Here is a 20496-nt window from a genome sequence, read left to right as displayed (position 1 = left end):
TAAAAAAGGCTTGGGTGAGAAAGAAGATAAGTCTTGTTTCAGATTTGCTAGAAGCAGCCCTTTCCAGGAAAGAGGCTCTTCATCAGCTTACTTTTAACCATATGTGAATTCTGGGGAAGGGTAATTCAATTCTCTGCGCCTCATAAAAGGCGTTGGGATGGGTGGAAGCTAAGACGAGAAGCTTAGCTCTCAGCTGGACTGGGAAGAACGGGGTGGGCTAAGGTCATTTCAGTGTCTATAACCTCTGAATGGACAATCTCACCTGTTCGCCAGTGTCCAGCAACTGCTGTCCAGTCACTCAAGTCAGAATGATGCAGAGACTCCTTCTAAAAGACAGGTCTTGCTTCAAGACAGCCGTGGCTGCTTAAATTAGAAACAGGTTTCCCTTTCAGCTCTAGGTGTCTGAGCTTCTAGGGGCTAGGTGTCTAAAGCAGCTAAAGATTGTGAAAAGTAAAGGCAGATTTCTTAATTATTTTTAGAAAAAAGAAATAAAATTCAATAGGGGTAACTTTTCATGTAGAACAACTGCTTTAGAACTGCTTTAGAGTATTGGTTTTATTTGCAATAAATATACACCCCCCCCCCTTATTTATCATCACATCTTCTCTGAACTTCCTCCAGAGATTTTTATTGTGACTGCCATGAGGAATTACTTCAATTTTTTAAATGCTGTAATTAATTAAATGACACAGCTTTCTCCCATGTCCACATTGCTTTACAAACCATTTCATATTTGTTTTCTTTTACATTCTGTTAGGGTTGCATGCTGATTTATGAAATATTAGTCACCATAATGTTAGTCAAATGATTGATCTATTTATATTTGCAGATATTCACACATTCACTAAACAGGTAATCCCCTCCCCCCTTTAAATAGCTCACGTGTGCATATCTTGGAACATCATTCACTCACACAGACATACACACACACATATTTTAAAGCAAAAACTTAATCTGAATATTCACATTCCAAAGCTAATGCAAAAGATCAAAGGATGAAAACTTGGTTTTTGTAAGGTTAGCATCCTGTTTCAGTGCTTTTTGAACACTATGTTCTCTGCTGCTAATTTTATTCTGATCTTGTTTTGATTTCCTATAAAATGTGGGTGGGACAGGAAAGTGTGTGGCTTTGAGATTTGTGGGGAGGAGATTTTATTTTATTTTATTTTTGACATTCTCATTTAGAGTGCTGTACAGTGGTACCTCGGGTTAAGAACTTAATTCGTTCTGGAGGTCTGTTCTTAACCTGAAACTGTTCTTAACCTGAAGCAGCACTTTAGCTAATGGGGCCTCCTGCTGCCGCTGCGTCGCTGCTGCACGATTTCTATTCTCATCTTGAAGCAAAGTTCTTAACCCGAGGTAATATTTTTGGGTTAGCGGAGTCTGTAACCTGAAGCATATGTAACCTGAAGTGTATGTAACCCGAGGTACCACTGTATTCTTATTGGAGGAGCCTCCACTGCACACACATTCCAAAAACAACTACTTCTGCTACGAACTTAAGAATGGTATCAGAGGAACCGTCTCTCTCCCAAACTTGCCCAAGTTCTGAGATATCCAGGTGAGGCCATTCTCTCAGTTCTGTCACCTTCACAGGCACATCTGATGAAAATGTGAGAGAGGGCCTTCCCAGTGGCTGCTCCCTGGCTTTAAAACTCCTTTCCTTGAGCAGCTAGACCAGGGCTCGGCAACATTTTTTGAGGCTGAGCCGGTCCACTCCCCAGCTGACCTCTCGGTGGGCCGGAGCGTGCGCATCCATGTGCACCTGTGTGTGCGCTCAAGCTATTTCCGGTGCTCTTCTGGGTCGGAAAAGCACTGGAAATAGTGTGTGCGCATGCGCACTGGCGCTCCCGTGTCGCTGAAGTGCGCCTGAAGTAGTGTGTGCATATGCGCCTGTACGCATGCGTATTACGCTATTTCCGGCACACTTCTGGGATGGAGAAGCGCTCGTGCACATGCGCACACGCTATTTCCAGCACTCTTCCGACCTGGAAGTCAGTCCCCGCGGCGAGAAAAAAATGGTGCCATGGGGAAAAAAGCACGGAATCCCCACGCCGATCCACAGAACGGCCGTGGGTTGGTTCCAGAAAGCTCATGGGCCGGAACCTGCCCATGGGCCTTAGGTTCCCGACTTCTGAGCTAGACTAACTCCCTTCTTGTTGTCCTTTTGTTCTGGCAGGCTTCTGGGAACTGACTGCTTTTAAGAAAAGAACTCTTTAACAGTGTGCGGTACAGTGGAAACTTGGTACCCGAACTTAATCCGCTCCGGGAGTCCGTTCTGGGAGTCTGTTCGATTCCCGAAACAGTTCGGGAACCAAGTGCAGCAGCTTCCTGCAGCCAATCAGAAGCCGTACCGGGCGTTCAGCTTCCAAAGAAAGTTCAAATACCGAAACAATTACTTCCGGTTTTCATTCGTTCGTTCATTTGGCTCCCAAGGCGTTCAGGAGCCAAGGCTTCACTGTACCATTTCTAAAATTATTATTATTATCTGCATTTTAGTAGATATGGCTTTCTACACTGTTTTGATTCCATAGATAGATTAATTAGGTAAAGGTAAAGGTACCCCTGCCCGTACGGGCCAGTCTTGCCAGACTCTAGGGTTGTGCGCTCATCTCACTCTATAGGCCGGGAGCCAGCGCTGTCCGCAGAACTTCCGGGTCACGTGGCCAGCGTGACAAGCTGCATCTGGTGAGCCAGCGCAGCACACGGAACGCCGTTTACCTTCCCGCTGGTAAGCGGTCCCTATTTATCTACTTGCACCCGGGGGTGCTTTCGAACTGCTAGGTTGGCAGGCGCTGGGACCGAACGACGGGAGCGCACCCCGCCGCGGGGATTCAAACCGCCGACCATGCGATCGGCAAGTCCTAGGCACTGAGGTTTTACCCACAGCGCCACCCGCGTCCCTGATAGATTAATTACTTCTTAACAACAATCTTGTATACATGGTTAGCTGTGTGCGTTTTATCTGCATTTGTCTTAATTTTTGTGAGCCGTGTTGAGTCCCAGTTTTAGGGGAGAGGCGAGATACAAACAAACAAATTTAAATGGTACTGGTAATAGGAAACAGGGACTCATAGCTTAGCTGCAGCTATTGCTAAAGGCTGCAGCTAGCACATGCCCCCCAGAACACAAACTGAAATATTGCAGCAGCATTTGTTTAGATGAGAAGCTTACAGCTTCTCTGTGCTGGTTTTGGGGAAGCACAATTTTGTTTTGCTAGGAACCTATGAAGAATTTGTTATCCCAGCAGTGCTGTAAACTTAGGAGGCTCTCAAGCTCAACTACCAAGAGGTTCTACCACCATGGCAACCAGGGAAGCAAAGCTCAGATGGGTTGCGGTGTCATTAGGAAAGCCATGAAACATTTCTTTTATAGAATTTACTCGGTTTAGTAGGCCGGTTTCCACCGCAGTGGCTATGCAGTCCAGAATTAACTACAGTGGTACCTCGGGTTACGTATGCTTCAGGTTACATACACTTCAGGTTACAGACTCCGCTAACCCAGAAATTTTACCTCAGGTTAAGAACTTTGCTTCAGGATGAGAACAGAAAAAGTGCTTTGGCAGCGCGGTAGCAGCAGGAGGCCCCATTAGCTAAAGTGGTGCTTCAGGTTAAGAACAGTTTCAGGTTACTCCGGAACAAATTAAGTACTTAACCCGAGGTACCACTGTATAAGCGAATTAAGCTAAAGTGTAGAGTCCCAGTCAAATTCAAAACCATGTTATGACACAATTATTTAGAATTTCTCAATGTGGAAAGAGTGCTGGCATTGACCATGGCTTTTTTCTTTTCTTTTTGTTAACTATATTTTTGCTAACTATCTTTTGGTTGAACTTTCCTCATGAGATTGCAGGGCAGTAGCCTTGCTTGTTCTTAGGTTGGCAAAGGTAAAATAATATTGCGTATTATTGCTGGAGAGTCTGTGTGAATGGTGGTTTTTAAGAACAGGAATTGTTCTGCTAAAGCTTATCATTTCAGATTATTTGGTTTCTCTTCAACAAATCCTTTTGCATACATTGTGCTTCTGTATTTTGGTTAACACCCCTTTGGATACTTTCTGATTTAAAGTGCTAAGGGAAAAGGAACTGGTGTTCCTCTTAGCACAGCATCACAGATGCTTCCACAAACAGGGAGTGGACTTGTATGAATGCCTATTCAGTGTGTTTCAGAAACATTCCAGTAATTTGTTTAAAGCAAAACGTAATTAAATAGTGAATAATTTAATAATTGAGGAATGTTTAATTGGATGATGAATGCATATTAGCAGGCACTCTAGATTGGTGTTGTGAGCCATAGTAGTAATCGACATCTCTGTTCAAGAAGGAGACAATCTCAGCATTAAGCTTGCAGCTAGAGCAAGTGGTGTAGCTCTTTCACATTTGATAAAGCTCTTTGAGGAGGCACAAAACAGACACACACACACACCCAGGAAAACCTGAAATGTACCCAAATCGTTTAAATTTTGTTTACAGCTTCTCTTTATTCTCCTTTGGCCCATTTTTAATTGTTTTCCTTACAAGGTGATCCCAGGCAGTCGGGGATAGTGTAAATGTGTTGACATAATGGGGCCGCATAACCATTCAGATACGTCTATGAGACAACATCACGGAGAACAAAACCTTCACCTTGCCATCCCTCAGAATGGAAGAGGGAATGAATGCCGGTTGCCGTGACACTTTTGGGTCTTGCCATACTGTATTTGCAGTTTAGCATCCAACAGAACAAGAGGGAGCATTGGCCTAGTTGTTTTAACAGTCTCTTGTGACCCTGCCAAAAGTGACTTGGACACTGACACATAGCTAGTGGTCCAAGCTAGGTTGTGAAAGCCATTGATGCGGATTGCAGAGGTGCTGCACCCAGGCCCCAATGCCAGACTTGAACCTTCCAGTCATATTCCCCCGAGAGGCCAACACCTTCACTGCCAAAGAGTTCACCTCAGGCCCTGCTCACCAAAGCAGGCATTGTACTTTGCGGGAAATAGGAGATGGTGTGGTAGGCTCCAGGAGACAAGGCTACCCCTTTCCATCCTCAGGAAGGAGAGGAACATAGGAGAGATAATACAGTGGTACCTCAGAGGTCCGCACTTAACCTGAAACTGTACTTAACCTGAAGCACCACTTTAGCTAATGGGGCCTCTTGCTGCCGCCGCACCGCCAGAGTACGATTTCTGTTCTCATCCTAAAGCAAAGTTCCTAACCTGAAGCACTATTTCAGGGTTAGCGGAGTCTGTAACCTGAAGCGTATGTAACCTGAAGCGTCTGTAATCCGAGGTACCACTGTGTAAGCTCTCAGTTGAGTGGGTCTCCTTGGAACAAGTTGTCTGCTTACTGTGAACTGTCCACGGTACTGAAGAACCTGTCTCTGGTTGACATTGTTTGTCTAGTACAGTGGTACCTCTGGATGCGAACGGGATCCGTTCTGGAGCATCTGCACATGGTTTGATGCTTCCGCGCATGCGTGTGACGTCTTTTTGAGTGTCTGCGCATGTGCGAGTGGCAAAACCCGGAAGTAACGCATTCTGTTACTTCCGGGTCGCCGCGGAGCGCAACCCGAAAACGCTCAACCTGAAGCATATTTAACCCGAGGTATGACTGTAGTTCCTGGGTAGGCAAACTAAGGCCCGGGGGCCGGATCCAGTCCAAACGCCTTCTAAAGCTGGCCCACGGACGGTCTGGGAATCAGCATGTTTTTACATGAGTAGAATGTGTCCTTTTATTTAAAATGCATCTCTGGGTTATTTGTGGGGCATAGGAATTTGTTCATTCCCCCCCAAAAAATATAGTCCGGCCCCCGACAAAGTCTGAGGGATAGTGGACCGGCCCCCTGCTGAAAAAGTTTGCTGACCCCTGGCTCTAGTTCATACTTCCTGACCTAGCCTGTGCATTATTACGGTAACTGCCTTTGGTCTCAATGACTAGACCACTTTTTGGAGCTGCTTTCTCCAAATTTTTCCATGTACTCAGCCTCACCAGGATTGGGCACGGCCTAGTTCAAAAAGTGTACCCTTTGTTTACTTTAAACACTTGCATGCCACATACAGTGGAACCTCGGTTATCAAACGTAATCTGTTCCAGAAGACCGTTTGACAATTGAGGCACAATTGCTGGTCAGCAAATTCCTTTTAAAAAATGGAGAAACACGCCTTGAAAGCTGTTTGACTTCTGAGGCGTGTTCAAAAACGGAAGCATTCACTTCCAGCTTGTCGGCATTTGGGTACCAAATTGTTCGGCTTCTGAGGTGTTCGACAACCAAGGTTCCACTGTATTTTTTAACCCCACAAAACTTTGATATACTTTACAACAATTAAGTAGCCAAATCCTTTCACCTCCTTTCACGGTGCCCTGAAACAGATTGCCAGGGTGTGTGTGGAAATGCCCACAAAGCAAAATGCCCCCTGATTTAACTCCTTTGCATGGCGACTTACCTCAAGTCCCCCTTACTTGAGTGCTGTCCCCTTTTACCAGCTACACTCCTTTGCACTTTCCCTCACATGCTATATTTTCTCCCTGTCACAAACAGTATGCACAAACCGCATACACCGATATAGGGGTGGGGAACATTTTTCCTCTGAAAGACCAGTACAAATAACTCCCTCCTGAGGGTGCTGTATGTGAGAGAAGTCGCTTTTGAGCCATTGTTACTGTTGGGAAAGGAAAAGAAAATCGCATTGGAGTTCCAGTCACAGAATTCCAATGTAGCATGTAGTCTAACTCTTAGAGACATATGTAAACACAGTAGGAAGCACTCCTCACACTTCTTCAATGGGAAACAGTCCAGGGCTTTGCCATATATAACCATTTTCCACAGGGCCTATAAATCCAGCTGTCTCCGTAAGGCCAAGTTAGTTTCTGTTGTTAGGATAAACGAAAGAAGCAAATGTTAGTTGTCAAACGCTGGAGTCTTATTTTGCAGGAAACAAGAACATGAGATAGCAACAAGCCAAGCTCATGAAGGAGAAAAATGAACTGGAAAAAAGTGTGGTACAGTTATAAATAAGGAGAGAGGGAGAGAGAGAGAGAGATAGAAATCTGGTCAGGCTTTTTAGAGGCCTTGTATGCTTCTTTGGGGTGTAAGATTTTATTTAAACAAATGTTTGGGATAGATATTTCACTATTAAAAAAAAGGTAAAGGTAAAGGACCTCTGACAGTTAAGTTGGGCTCATTTCGCTTTACTGGCCGAGGGAGCCGATGTTTGTCCACGGACAGTTTTTCCGGGTCATGTGGCCAGCATGACTAAGCCGCTTCTGGCGAAACCAGAGCAACGCACGGAAACACTGTTTACCTTCCCGCTGAAGCAGTACCTATTTATCTACTTGCACCGGCATGCTTTCGAACTGCTAGGTTGGCAGGAGCTGGTACTGAGCAATGGGAGCTCACCGCATTGCAGGGATTCGAACTGCCGACCTTCCAGTTGGCAAGCCCTAGGCTCAGTGGTTTAGACCACAGCGAGGCTAACCATTCTGAGCAATGTCTCTGCTATTCCACAAACCCTCTTGTGTAACTTTGAATAAGTAGAACATTTGATAAAACGTTCTTTATTTTATATAAATGAATGCAGTATAAATATTTTACCACCGCCATGCGTCTACTGACAGTAACTGACTCTGATTGAATTCTGAACGTTACTGACAACCAGGGTGGGAGAGAAAGATATCTTTTTGCTGAACGTGTACCAGATTGATTGTACAGCAAGGATAGTTAATCCGTGTTAAGCCGTTTTGAACATGCACCCTTAGGGCAAACTGGATGTGACAGAACTGCCACATTTGTTTGGTCAGATGTGCTTCTTCACATACCAAGTGAGGAAAGGAGTGTGCAGGAAGTAAGGAGGGGCTGATCCCTTTACCTCGGTCCATTCTGTTTAATAGCTTTTCTCCTGCCTCCCTTCCTGGATCAATTTCGGTATTGAAGCCAGGCTGGCGGGAAAGTGCCTGAAACGATGGAGTGCGGGGAGGTCAGGTCAATACCTTCACAGTGCCTACAATTGGTGTGGCTGCCAAATTGCAACATCAGCCACATCAGTTGTGGGAACATGGTAACCCCAAGGATAGATTACTGCAATGTGTTATACATAGGGCTGCCTCTGAAGAAGGTTCGGAAACTTCAGCTAATGCAGAATTCAGCGGCCTGGCTGGTGACTGGAACAAGACGGTTTGAGTATATTACACCGATCCTGGACCGACTGCACTGGCTACCGATTAGTTTCCGGGTCCAATTCAAAGTGCTGGTTTTGACCTATAAAGCCTTAACAGCTCAGGACCACAATACCTCAAGGACCGCCTCTTCCCATATGAACCTTCCTGGACCCTGAAATCATCCTCTGAGGCCCTTCTACATGTGCCTTCTCAAGAGGTCCAGAGGGTGGCAACACGAGAACAGGGCCTTCTGTGCAGTGACTCCCCATCTGTGGAATGATCTCCCCAGAGAAATTCGCCTGACACCTTCATTATGCACCTTGAGGCACCAGGCAAAAACATTCTTTTTTTAACTAGGCCTTTGGCTGATCTGATTGACATCCTATGCCCTTTTTAAATGTAGGTTTTTTTATGGGGAGTGGTTATTGGGTTGTTGTTTTTATTTTGATTATATATTTTGTGGTTTTATATTTTGTTCTGTGTACCTCCTTGAGACCTCTGGGTATAGAGTGGTATATAAATTCAATAAATAATGATAATAATCAGTTTCTGCCTGCTCTTTAAGGAACGGAGGACCTGGAAACGCAAGTCCTATGTTTCCACTCTTCCGACTGGCTCTGTCCTGCTGGGGACTGTGGGTTTTACTTATTCTGTAGCTGCGGAGTGATGGCAGCAGCAGCTGACAGAGTGCTTCACTTCCACCCCTTTCTACCTTCTTCCCACCCGGAGTGCATATTCATTGTACAGTGGTATCTCGTACCTTGTACAGGGATGCGGGTGGCGCTGTGGGTAAAACCTCAGCGCCTAGGACTTGCCGATCGTATGGTCGGCGGTTCGAATCCCCGCGGCGGGGTGAGCTCCCGTCGTTCGGTCCCAGCTCCTGCCCACCTAGCAGTTCGAAAGCACTCTTAAGTGCAAATAGATAAATAGGTACCGCTTTATAGCGGGAAGGTAAACGGCGTTTCCGTGTGCTGCCCTGGTGCTGGCTCGCCAGAGCAGCTTCGTCACGCTGGCCACGTGACCCGGAAGTGTCTCCGGACAGCGCTGGCCCCTGGCCTCTTAAGTGAGATGGGTGCACAACCCTAGAGTCGGACACGACTGGCCCGTACGGGCAGGGGTACCTTTATCTTTACCTACCTCAGGTTACATACGCTTCAGGTTACAGACTCCGCTAACCCAGAAATAGTACCTCAGGTTGTGGATGAGAACAGAAATCGCGGGGTGGCGGCGGGAGGCCCCATTAGCTAAAGTGGTGCTTCAGGTTAAGAACGGACCTCCGGAACGAATTAAGTACATAACCAGAGGTACCACTGTACTTGCTGTAACATCTAAACAATGCTCATTGAGCACTTTAAGTGAGTGACTGCTTTTGGTAAAGTCTGTACTGTGATTTGCATCTTGCTCCACAATGCTTAGGGCGCATTCCAAGTATTAGCAACCTGCTTTCATTATACATATGTGTTTGGACGGGTTATTTGTGCAAAATTCCCCTTTCTTCCTGGTTCCTATTATAAAAATTCCCCCTTGTGTGCGCACTATGAGGCAACAGAGAAATAGCCCCACACTCTCCATCTTGTCATCTGCATAATGGGCTCCCTGGAAAGAGTTTTCACAATGCTATAGCTGTGTTGTGATTGGCTGCAGAGTTAGTCTGAATCCTGTCTTTCATCATGATGGCATGAAGGGGCAGAGCAGTGGGTGTTGTTGTTTTTAGCTTGCTGTTGAATTCAGCGCTGTGGTCTAAACCACTGAGCCTCTTGGGCTTGCTGATCGGAAGGTTGGCGGTTCGAATCCCCGCAACGGAGCGAGCTCCTATTTCTCTGTCCCAGCTCCTGCCAAACTAGCAGTTCGAAAGCATACCAGTGCAAGTAGATAAATAGGTACTGCTGTGGCGGTGTTTCCGTGCGCTCTGGTTTCTGTCATGGTGTTCCGTTGCGCCAGAAGCGGTTTAGTTATGCTGGCCACATGACCCAGAAAGCTGTCTGTGGACAAAACCCGGCTCCCTTGGCCTGAAAGTGAGATGAGCGCCACAACCCCATAATCGCCTTTGACTGGACTTAACCGTCCAGGGGTCCTTTACCTTTTACGTTGTTGTTTTTAGCTTGCTGTCAACTTCAATGGGATCATTTTCATTTTCACGTATTCAGCCCTTTTATTGGTGAACATTACACTGACATGGTGTCAAGAGCAAGATCTGAGGGAGTTTAGACATCCAGCATGGCTCTTCGGTAGCTGCTTCTTCTTCGGCGATCACTTGTAGCCAAGTAAGATTGTCTTCCATAAACACGGTTTTAACAATGAGCCCGTAAGTGGCTGTGGAGGCCAATTCTGGACCCAAACATCCTTCCACAGTGGGGACATTGGTTCCCGGGCGGGAGTTGATCACAGTGTGGACTGGAAATGGGAATAATCTGGGATAGCATTGCACTAATGTATCCCTGATTATATGCTTCTGCTAAGACACTAGTAAGGGTACTTACATCAAATCCTAAAGCACTTGAGCCAGCATTACTGAACTGTAGGACTGGGCAACCCATGGCCATAATTTTTCTAAAGTCAAAATTTTAGAATTTTTCATAGATTTCTTGAATTAAATTTCTGCAGTTTTTTTTTGCTTGCCTCACGTTGAAAAGAACTTCATTAATATAAACCTCTGAGGGATGCATCAACAAGGACATTTTAAACATCCTGGAATGGTTAGTACCAGGATAATATATGGCTTTCTGCTTTATTTACCGGAGTTTGGTCATATTTGGGCATTGGGATGCTGCTTTATTGCACTTACTGAACAGTTTTAATTCACTTACTTTGTTATATGTTCTGTTCTTAAGTGTTCTTCTATCAGTAGAACAGCAGATACAGAAAAACAAATACCGGTACTCTTGATCATGGCCATCAGCTGGCTTGCTGAAAGCAGTCGCATTCTAGAACACTCATTAGTTGGCACGGAGCCAGTGTCTTGGTGTGGAGTTTGACCCCATTAAGAAAAGGCATGTCCATTATAGCCAGAGCTGTGTACTACTCAGCCACTATTAGTGTCTCCATTTTCCTGGACTAAGCTTAAATTTACACAGTCTGTTGGTGACCTCAAGCAGTCATTCAGAGTGACGCTGCCTTACCTGACACAAAGAGAAAGAAGAAATCTAACTGTGTGTCATCAGTATGCTGACCCAATCCTGAAAGCCACCTAGATAGAGATCCAGGAGACTCCACCCAGTCACACCATCCCTTGCCATTTCAGGTACTCTACCAGATTGATCAAGGCAGATTCAGTTGTGAATCCTGGCTGGAAGCCAGACGGAAATGAATCTAGACAATCACTTTCAGCTGAAAGCACTTGGAGCTGATTTGCCATGTCAGGCTTCAGCAACTTGGCCGGGAATGATTACTTAAAAGCTGGCCTATAATTCCCTAATACCATGGGGATGTGAGAATGCCTTCTTTAGTGGGATTATGACTCCTCCTTGAAGAACAGCTGGTCTTCCTGGTGCAATGCATTAATGAAAGTCAAGTTAGAAGTTGACTGATTGCCTTGGTAAGCCTTCAGAAACCAAGATGAACAGGGTCAAGCAGAACATCTGTACATCTAATATATATCTGTAGAAAAGGAGTGTTGGCAGCTTGCCAGGACAGCTTGGTATAGTAGTGCTCTTCTCCTGATAAGTGCAGCTTTGTGTGTTATCCTTATTTGATCTCTCAGTGGCTTTTGATACCATGGTATCCTTCTGAGCCAACGTAGTGGGATGGGTATTGGACACACTGGTCTACAGTGGTTCTGATGCTATATCCAGGATTAGCTTCAGATAATAGCATTGGGTGATGGTCTTTCAGCCTCCTGGTAGCTGTGCTGTACGGTAGTTTTCTCTCCAGTGCTATTTAACATCTATATGAAGCCATTGGGAGTGGTCATTGGGAGAGATGTCAAGCAAGGTGTCACCAGTATGCTGATGATCCCCAGCTCTACTTCTCTGCAACATTTGAATCAGGTGAGGCTATGCAAGGCCTGAACCAATGCTTGGGCTCAACAGAGAACTGGATGAGGACCAGTATCCTGGCAAGGCAGAAGCACTGTGAGTGGGTGGTTACTGAGCCAATTACTTATTTGCATGGGGTTGCACTGTCCCGGAAAGAGCAGGTTCATAATCTGAGGATGCTCCTGAAGGCCCAGGTGACCTCAGTGGCCAGGAATATCTTCTATCCACTTCAGCTAGTAAGACAACTATGCAGTTCCAGGGTAGCCTTACTGCTGTTGTCTATTCACTGGAAGCCTACAGTCTGGATTGCTGCAATGTACTCTATATGGGGCTGCCCTTGTGGAGGGTCTGAAAGCTGTGGTTGTTGTGAAATGCAGTGGTGTGGCTGCTCACTGGAGCAGGATATTGTCAACACATTACCCCGCAGTCGAAATAATTGAACTGTAGATAAGTACTCACAATACATAGCCATTTCCCATCTATATTTATATTCAATTGTATAATTTCATCTTATCTACTTTAAATAAATTCAACTATGATATTTTTCTTTTACTTCTTTATTTTTTCTTTGTTCTTTTTTCCTTTTTTCTGATATCTTTCATTTCACTGCTTTATTGTGAATAGCATTTTATAGAGGTATAAATAACTGTAAATATGAAAAGAGACAAAATATTCTCTATTTTTTTCCCTTGGTTATATGTATTTTCTTTTTCTTTTGTATCTTCTTGTGTTGTAAATATGTATGTTTTCTAATTTGTACTTAATAAAAATTATACAGTGGTGCCCCGCAAGACGAATGCCTCGCAAGACGAAAAACTCGCTAGATGAAAGGATTTTCCATTTTTCGAGGCGCTTCGCAAAATGAATTTCCCTATGGGCTTGCTTCGCAAGACGAAAACGTCTTGCGAGTCTTGCGAGTTTTTTCCCTTCCCCCCCCCTTTTTCTAAGCCGCTAAGCCGCTTAGCCGCTAAGCCGCTAATAGGGGTGCTTCGCAAGACGAAAAAACCACAAGACGAAGAGACTCACAGAACGGATTAATTTCGTCTTGCGAGGCACCACTGTGTGTGTGTGTGTGTGTGTGTATATATATATATATATATATATATATATGTCAGAGCTGCCCAAGGTTCCATCTCACAAAGGACCAACGCCAGTTCTTGCTATATACAAAAGTCTTTATTAAGGTTCAGTTTCCATTTCAAAGCCGCGGCGTGCAGCTCTACGTCCCAACCCTAGACTGCTGAAGCTCCATCTGAATCTCCTCCCCCTCGACACCAGTTCAAGACCCTAGCCTTGCTCCACCTCCTCCTCTGCTCCTTTCTCCTCTGGGTCCTTCTGCCCTCTGGGGTGTCGCCCTTTCTGGACTCTTCTGATGCTGATTCCCCGGATTCTTCCCCCTGCTTCCGGCGTGCTTTAGGACCTGGCTCCCAATCCGACCTCCCTGCTGTCCCACACGCTTGTACCTTTGAACTTGGCGCACGTGCCCAGCCGGCAACCTTCCTCCTGACCGTTACACTGCTCCTGTCACTGCTTCCCCCTTCGGGGGGGCTAGCTGGGTCTGACTTCCCCCCCGTTTCCTCACTCAGCGATAGGGGCGTGGTCAGCCCTGACTCATCTTCTCTCCCCACTGGAGGGGAAGCCGGCCCTGACACGTGGGACTCTTCCCCCCCGCTACGCTCTGGTGGGGAAGCTGGTCCCGATCTCCAGCTGCTGCTTTGGGAGTCGCCGCTGGCCCCTTGCTTCTGGTGCGTCCCTCCCGGGACCCCCCTTGCCCTGGCCATCGGTGCCCCCTTCTGGGAATCTTCCGAATCGCTGGAGAAGCTCATGGAATCTCTCGGCCCACTGTCATATTCTCCTACGCTGCCCTCGGATTGTTCCCCTTCGCTCTCTGCCTCCTCTCTCCCCTGTGCCTCTGCTCCCGAACCCCTGACAATATGGTGTATGTTGTCCTGTACAATTTGGGACCAATAGATCATCTCACCCCATATATATCATGAGGGCCGCCTGCAGACACCATCTTTATTTGGAGGTCCATTCTGCATAATGTAAGAACCAAGCCTTTAGTATAGTAGTACCTGGTCTTCGGAATTCCCTGCCCTTGAAAATTAGACAGGAGCCATCTTTGTTTTCTTTTTGGCACCTACTGAAGACCATCTTTCAACAAGCCATTTCAGCCGAGATCTTTCCCAGTTTGCATCTGCATTTGAATTGTTTTTAAGATAATTTTATCCTTTTCACACTTGTTTGCTGCCCTGGACTCCTGGGAGGAAGAGTGGGATGGACTTTTAAAAGATGAATAATTTAATCTGGATTCTACACATATGTAGTTTTGTTCTCACTGAAAGGAGTTAAACTGAGGCAGGAATTAAGAGTAAAATATTTCAGAGAAAATGTCCCTGAAGTGGCCATTACTTCTCAAAAAGATACATTTCCCGGTGGCAGAAAATGATTTTTGCTCTTTCCCCCCTCTTCCAGGCTTGTGTTTGGCACTCTTTATCCTGCATATTACTCATACAAAGCTGTAAAATCAAAGGATATTAAAGAATATGTAAGTATCACTTCTGGGATTATCAAGGTAAACCTAGGTTTCTGTTCGCAAAATGCCTCCCAGTGGATTTTACCTGGCTCTTTAGGCAGAAGGAAGAACTTAACATGCTTCAGAGTTTCAGATTTGATTTCCCTATTTATTTGGTGCTAAATAATCAGCGCACATCTTCCACCATTTTGCCTCACCTGAGAAAAGAATAAATTTTTGTAAAAGCAAATTCTATATTAGCTAACCTGGAGACTATTTAAAAACACATATGCTAGGTATAAAGTCCCATTGAATGATGCTTTTGTGTAGCTCTTGCATAAAATCCCATTAAAAAAAAAAGTAGTGGGAAGCCTGCATGAAATACATCTTTCTTGTATGCCTTCAATTCCCTACTTAAATGGTTAAATTCTGTATTCCCAAATTCAATTTAAATAGGGTCATCATGGTGGTTTAGGTAATTTATAGAGGTGTATTGGATGTTAACACCAGTGCTGAACACAATGTGGGCAGCCATTTTGTCATTAGTTAAAAAACAAGAACCGTCCATACAGAGTTCATGAACAGTTATTGCCTGTTAATGTTAATAAAATGTTATTAGCATGGCCCTTCCCAACTACAGTGAACTTAACTGTACCTCTTAGCATACATTTAGGCTGGTATAACCAACTCTAACCTTCAGATAGCAGGAATTAGGTATTCAGTAGCTAATTTTGTAGTAAACAGGTTCTGGGGTACAGTAAAAAAAGTTTGCGAATACTGGGTGCAGTGATACAAAACAGATATGGGAATTCACTGAAATTGTGATATTTACAAGGCAGGGCTATATTGAGGCTAAGTAGCTAAGCTGAAATGAATGAATAGCTAAATATTCTCAGTAGTTTACAAGAGAGGGGATCATAGAAATATTGTGCAATATGGAGGTATATAAATAGCAGGTGTTATGTAATATAAGGACTTATCCTTGTAACTTTTGCATAGCTGTCATTGGAGAGGTTTGGGGTTAATTAGGATTATCATATCCATTTCAGCATAAGAGTGCACAGAGAATATTCAGAATCGCAGACGCGATCGCTTGTGGCACCAACAAATGCTGTGGCCAGGAGCCTTACTCTGTGAACACTTCTTTTGGAGATGAATTGCCTATAGTTTGCTCCTTCTTGGAGGCATAAACTGTGTTCTGTTAGGCCCACATTTGTAACTGGAGATAGCTCCTAGTGCCCTCTTCCCATTTCGTCACTTAGGAATAAATCTAAAGATAATTCAAGACTCTTGTACATCTCTTGAATTACAAGAATGGCCAAGAATGCCTGCACTTAGTGATTCACTTGAACTGATGTATTTGTTATACAGGCACTGCTTACAGTTTTTAGATACAGTTCTAGGCTAATAATGAAAACTCAAGTTCTTAATTTTTGAACAGTGTGAACTAACTATTAAGCTTAATAATGCATTACAAAATGAAGCATTGATTTGTACAAGTAACCTACATTGAAATTTGGTGAATGGTGTGAGTTTGACCTCTCCTCCACAAGAACGTTGAAATATGATTTATAAATCTAAATACAATTCAGTGCAATTTGAAAACAAGTTCAGAGTCTCTATTTCATTTCCTGTCACTTTCTTGGGTCTTAGGACACATTCATATCATATAATTAAAGCAGTGTTATACCACTGTAACAGTCATAGCTTCCCCCAAAGGATTCTGCGAGCTGAAGTTAAGGGCCCTCACGGAGGTACAATTCTCAGCACCCTTAAACTACAGTGTGGTATTCAGCTAAGTGTTGCTCACAAGTAGACCCACTGAAGTTAATGAACATGACCAAGCTCCATAAATTTCAATGGGTCGTCCTTACATAATACTTAGCTGGATACCACCCACAGAATTCTCAAGATTCTGCATGTCTGTTAAAGGTATGAGAGCGCTCTAAATGTGTGCTGTGGATATGACCATAGTTTATTGTGCCAAATGACCCTTGTTCAAATCACTCCTTTTCATTTATTCCTAAGATTAGACCATTTTGGTGCCAAAGGCAGAAAATCTGAAGGTACCTGTGCCTCGTGCTTACAGAGTATATAGTAATAAAATCAATAATACGGGTACCTCAAAATCTGCCGCCTGAGGTAAACCAACATGACTTGGCCCAATGGTAGGACTGGCCCTGGCCCTGAGGGAATGAGGCCTGGGGGAAAGAAGAAATACCCACAATCGTGCCAAATGAACATTTGCTTATAACCATTCTTGTGCTTTATTCCTAGGTAAAATGGATGATGTATTGGATCATATTTGCACTCTTCACAACAGCAGAGACATTCACGGACATTTTTCTTTGCTGGTTAGTATCCCGCCGAGATGCTTCCTTCCCTCCCTCCCAAAAAAACAAAAGCAGGGAAAAACAAATGTTTTTGAAAGGAGCAAAAGTGCAAGATAATACTAGAAGTTTCTCAATATCACCAGGCACATCAGGTGCTTATCTTAGAAGCTGGACACTTCCTGTCAGAAACGCCATATTAGTGTGGTACAAGAGGGGTTGGGGGTGTGTGTAATAAATTGGATGGGAAATGCTGTGCAGGGAAATGGCTTCAAAGTGTTTAATGTGATGGGTCTGCTGCAGTGAATGGGAAGCTGCGAATCCTGCTGCCACATTTGGCTCTGAGTGGGTTAAACCACAGAGCCTAGGACTTGCCGATCAGAAGGTTGGCAGTTCGAATCCCCGCAACGGGATGAGCTCCCGTTGCTCGGTCCCTACTCCTGCCAACCTAGCAGTTCGAAAGCACGCCAGTGCAAGTAGATAAATAGGTACCACTGCAGCGGGAAGGTAAATGGCATTTCCGTGCGCTGCTCTGGTTTGCCAGAAGCGGCTTGGTCATGCTGGCCACATGACCCGGAAGCTGTACTCCGGCTCCCTCGGCCAATAAAGCGAGATGAGCACCGCAACCCCGGAGTCGGTCACAACTGGACTTAATGGTCAGGGGTCTCTTTACCTTTACCTTTACTGGTACTGGAGAGCACCCAACAAAGTGGGTTGTGGAGGATTAGTTTTTTAAAAAGGGCATAGCAGGCAAAGTAAAAATGCCCCACTCTGAGTGTAGTCATATGTGGGAGAGCATAACATTTGTCTTGAGGCTGAATCTACAGTGGTGCCTTGCAAGACGAAATTAATTCGTTCCGCAAGTTTTTTCTTCTTGCGAGTTTTTCGTCTTGCGAAGCACGGTTTCCCATAGGAATGCATTGAAAATCAATTAATGCGTTCCTATGGAAACCGCTTGCCAGGCTGGCGGTGCGGAGAAGGGCTTTTCTCCCCACCGCAAGCCTTCAGGACAGGTACGGGAACAGAGGGGAAGGCGCACAGCGCTTCTCCTCTGTTCCCGGGGCTTGCGGTGGGAGGAGGGTTTTTCCTCCCCACGCCAACATTCAGAACAGCATTCTGAAAGTTGGCGGTGGGAAGGAAAACCCTCTTCCCACCGCAAGTCTTCAGGACAGCCATCCGAAGGCTGGCGGCCGGAGCAGGTCTCTCCGCCCCACTGCCAGCCTTCGGAGCAGCCATCCGAAGGCTGGCGGCGGGAGGAGGTCTCTCCGCCCCACCGCCAGCCTTTGGAGGTGCCTTCCGAAGGCTGGCGGCGGGAGGTCTCTCCGCCCCGCCAGCAGCCTTCGGAGGAGGTCCGAGGACAGTGGGGAAGATGCGCTGCGCTTCCCCGCTGTCCCGGAGATTTCCCTATGGGCTTTCGTCTTGCGAAGGAAGCCCATAGGGAAATTCGTTTTGCGAAGCGCCTCCAAAACGGAAAACCCTTTCGTCTAGCGGGTTTTCCGTCTTGCGGGGCACCACTGTAGTTTCAAGGAGATAAGATCTATGATAAGAATAAATGAGAATGGAACAGAGAGGATGCAGAGTAGACACAGAAGATAGAACCTCCTCTCTGCCATCTGCAAACTCACTACCGTTGCCCAATAATGGTCCACTGTTGCATCTTACCATCCTTCAGTGATGATTGTAGTAGAACAAAGAACTCAAATCAAACTGGGGGGAGAAATAGCCGAACCAGCCCAAGCCCAGCTACTGGGAAGGAGATGCCCACCACCTTATTGCATCCCACCTGTGGCCAGAATCAGTAAACAGACAAGGTGCTCTCTTCACAGCCACCCTTCGTTCTTCTCGATCCATTGACCTCCCAGGTGGGTGGGCTGGCAGTGACAAGGGAAGTTGGAAGAGAGCCAGAAGGACGAAGAAGTCGGGTGGGCCTTAGAAACTATTCAAACTAGGCTCATGTGGTGATCAGAGTTCCCCTTCCGACATAGCTGCAGTACACTTAACTTGTGTGTGCTTGCTTGCATGAATATAGTGGTACCTCGGGTTACATACACTTCAGGTTACATACGCTTCAGGTTACAGACTCCGCTAACCTAGAAATAGTACCCCGGGTTAAGAACTTTGCTTCAGGATGAGAACAGAAATTGTGCAGCGGCGGTGCGGCGGCAGCGGGAGGCCCCATTAGCTAAAGTGGTGCTTCAGGTTAAGAACAGTTTCAGTTTAGTACGGACCTCTGGAACGAATTAAGTACTTAACCAGAGGTACCACTGTACGTGCTAAAAGTGTCAAGGAAACAGGCCATGGAGAGCGACCCTTGACCTTTCATGCCCCAAGCTTATAGTATTAATTGGCCTTGGGAAAGTCATGGCAGGTTGTGGTGGAAGAGGAGGTGCTTGGGGCGGAGGAAAGTGGGAAGAGAACATGAAGAATCTGAAGTGGAGAGCAGGCAGGTTGCTGGCACTCATTTGGCTGCAGGAGTTGTCGGAGGGAGGAATACAAGGCGCCATCCAACCATCTTAGGGACTCCACTCTGGATTTCTGAAGGGTTTACTCCCTAGCCTTTTCTTCTGCCAAAGATATCCTGCAAGGCAGCCGAGGTTTAGGGCCAGAGCTTTCCTTCTCCTAGATGGGCTACCTTCCCAGGTTGAGCTGGTAGAAGGAAAGATTCAGGGAAGTTTTTAATGTGTGACATTTTAATGTATTTTTAATCTTTGTTGGAAGCCGCCCAGAGTGGCTGGGGAAACCCAGCCAGATGGGTGGGGTACAAATACAGTGGTACCTCAGGTTAAGTACTTAATTCGTTCCGGAGGTCCGTTCTTAACCTGAAACTGTTCTTAACCTGAAGCACCACTTTAGCTAATGGGGCCTCCTGCTGCTGCCGTGCCACCGGAGCCCGATTTCTGTTCTTATCCTGAAGCAAAGTTCTTAACTTGAAGCACTATTTCTGGGTTAGCGGAGTCTGTACATGAAGCGTATGCAACCTGAAGCATATGTAACCTGAGGTACCACTGTAATAAATTATTACATGAAGTGTATGCAACCTGAAGCATATGTAACCTGAGGTACCACTGTAATAAATTATTATTATTATTATTATTATTGGGGACGCAGGTGGCGCTGTGGGTTAAAGCCTCAGCGCCTAGGACTTGCCGATCGAAAGGTCGGCGGTTCGAATCCCTGCGGCGGGGTGCGCTCCCGCTGCTCGGTCCCAGCGCCTGCCAACCTAGCAGTTCGAAAGCACCTCCGGGTGCAAGTAGATAAATAGGGACAGCTTACCAGCGGGAAGGTAAACGGCGTTTCTGTGTGCAGCTCTGGCTCGCCAGGGCAGCAATGTCACGCTGGCCACGTGACCCGGAAGTGTCTCCGGACAGCGCTGGCCCCTGGCCTCTTAAGTGAGATGGGCGCACAACCCCAGAGTCTGTCAAGACTGGCCCGTACGGGCAGGGGTACCTTTACCTTTACCTTTACCTTTATTATTATTATTATTATTATTAGGATAGGGCTCTTGAAGAAGGAAGCAGAGAGGAGGGAGAAAAGGCACAAACA

At 45.7% G+C, this 20496-nt stretch overlaps 1 protein-coding gene across 3 annotated transcripts in view; it reads left to right on the top strand.

The window, feature by feature from the left end:
• Positions 1-20496, top strand: part of REEP1 (receptor accessory protein 1) — a 69136-nt gene that overhangs the window by 16910 nt on the left and 31730 nt on the right. For all 3 annotated transcript variants that reach the window (XM_079949969.1, XM_079949968.1, XM_079949970.1), the window contains exons 2-3: positions 14584-14656; positions 16901-16977. In XM_079949969.1, coding sequence (XP_079806095.1) covers positions 14584-14656; positions 16901-16977 — 150 coding nt within the window. The remainder of the gene's footprint in view (positions 1-14583; positions 14657-16900; positions 16978-20496) is intronic.

The sequence above is a fragment of the Podarcis cretensis genome (genome assembly GCF_951804945.1).
Source record: "Podarcis cretensis genome assembly, chromosome: 13".
Classification (NCBI taxonomy): domain Eukaryota; kingdom Metazoa; phylum Chordata; class Lepidosauria; order Squamata; family Lacertidae; genus Podarcis; species Podarcis cretensis.
This window is presented reverse-complemented; position numbering and strand designations above follow the sequence as displayed.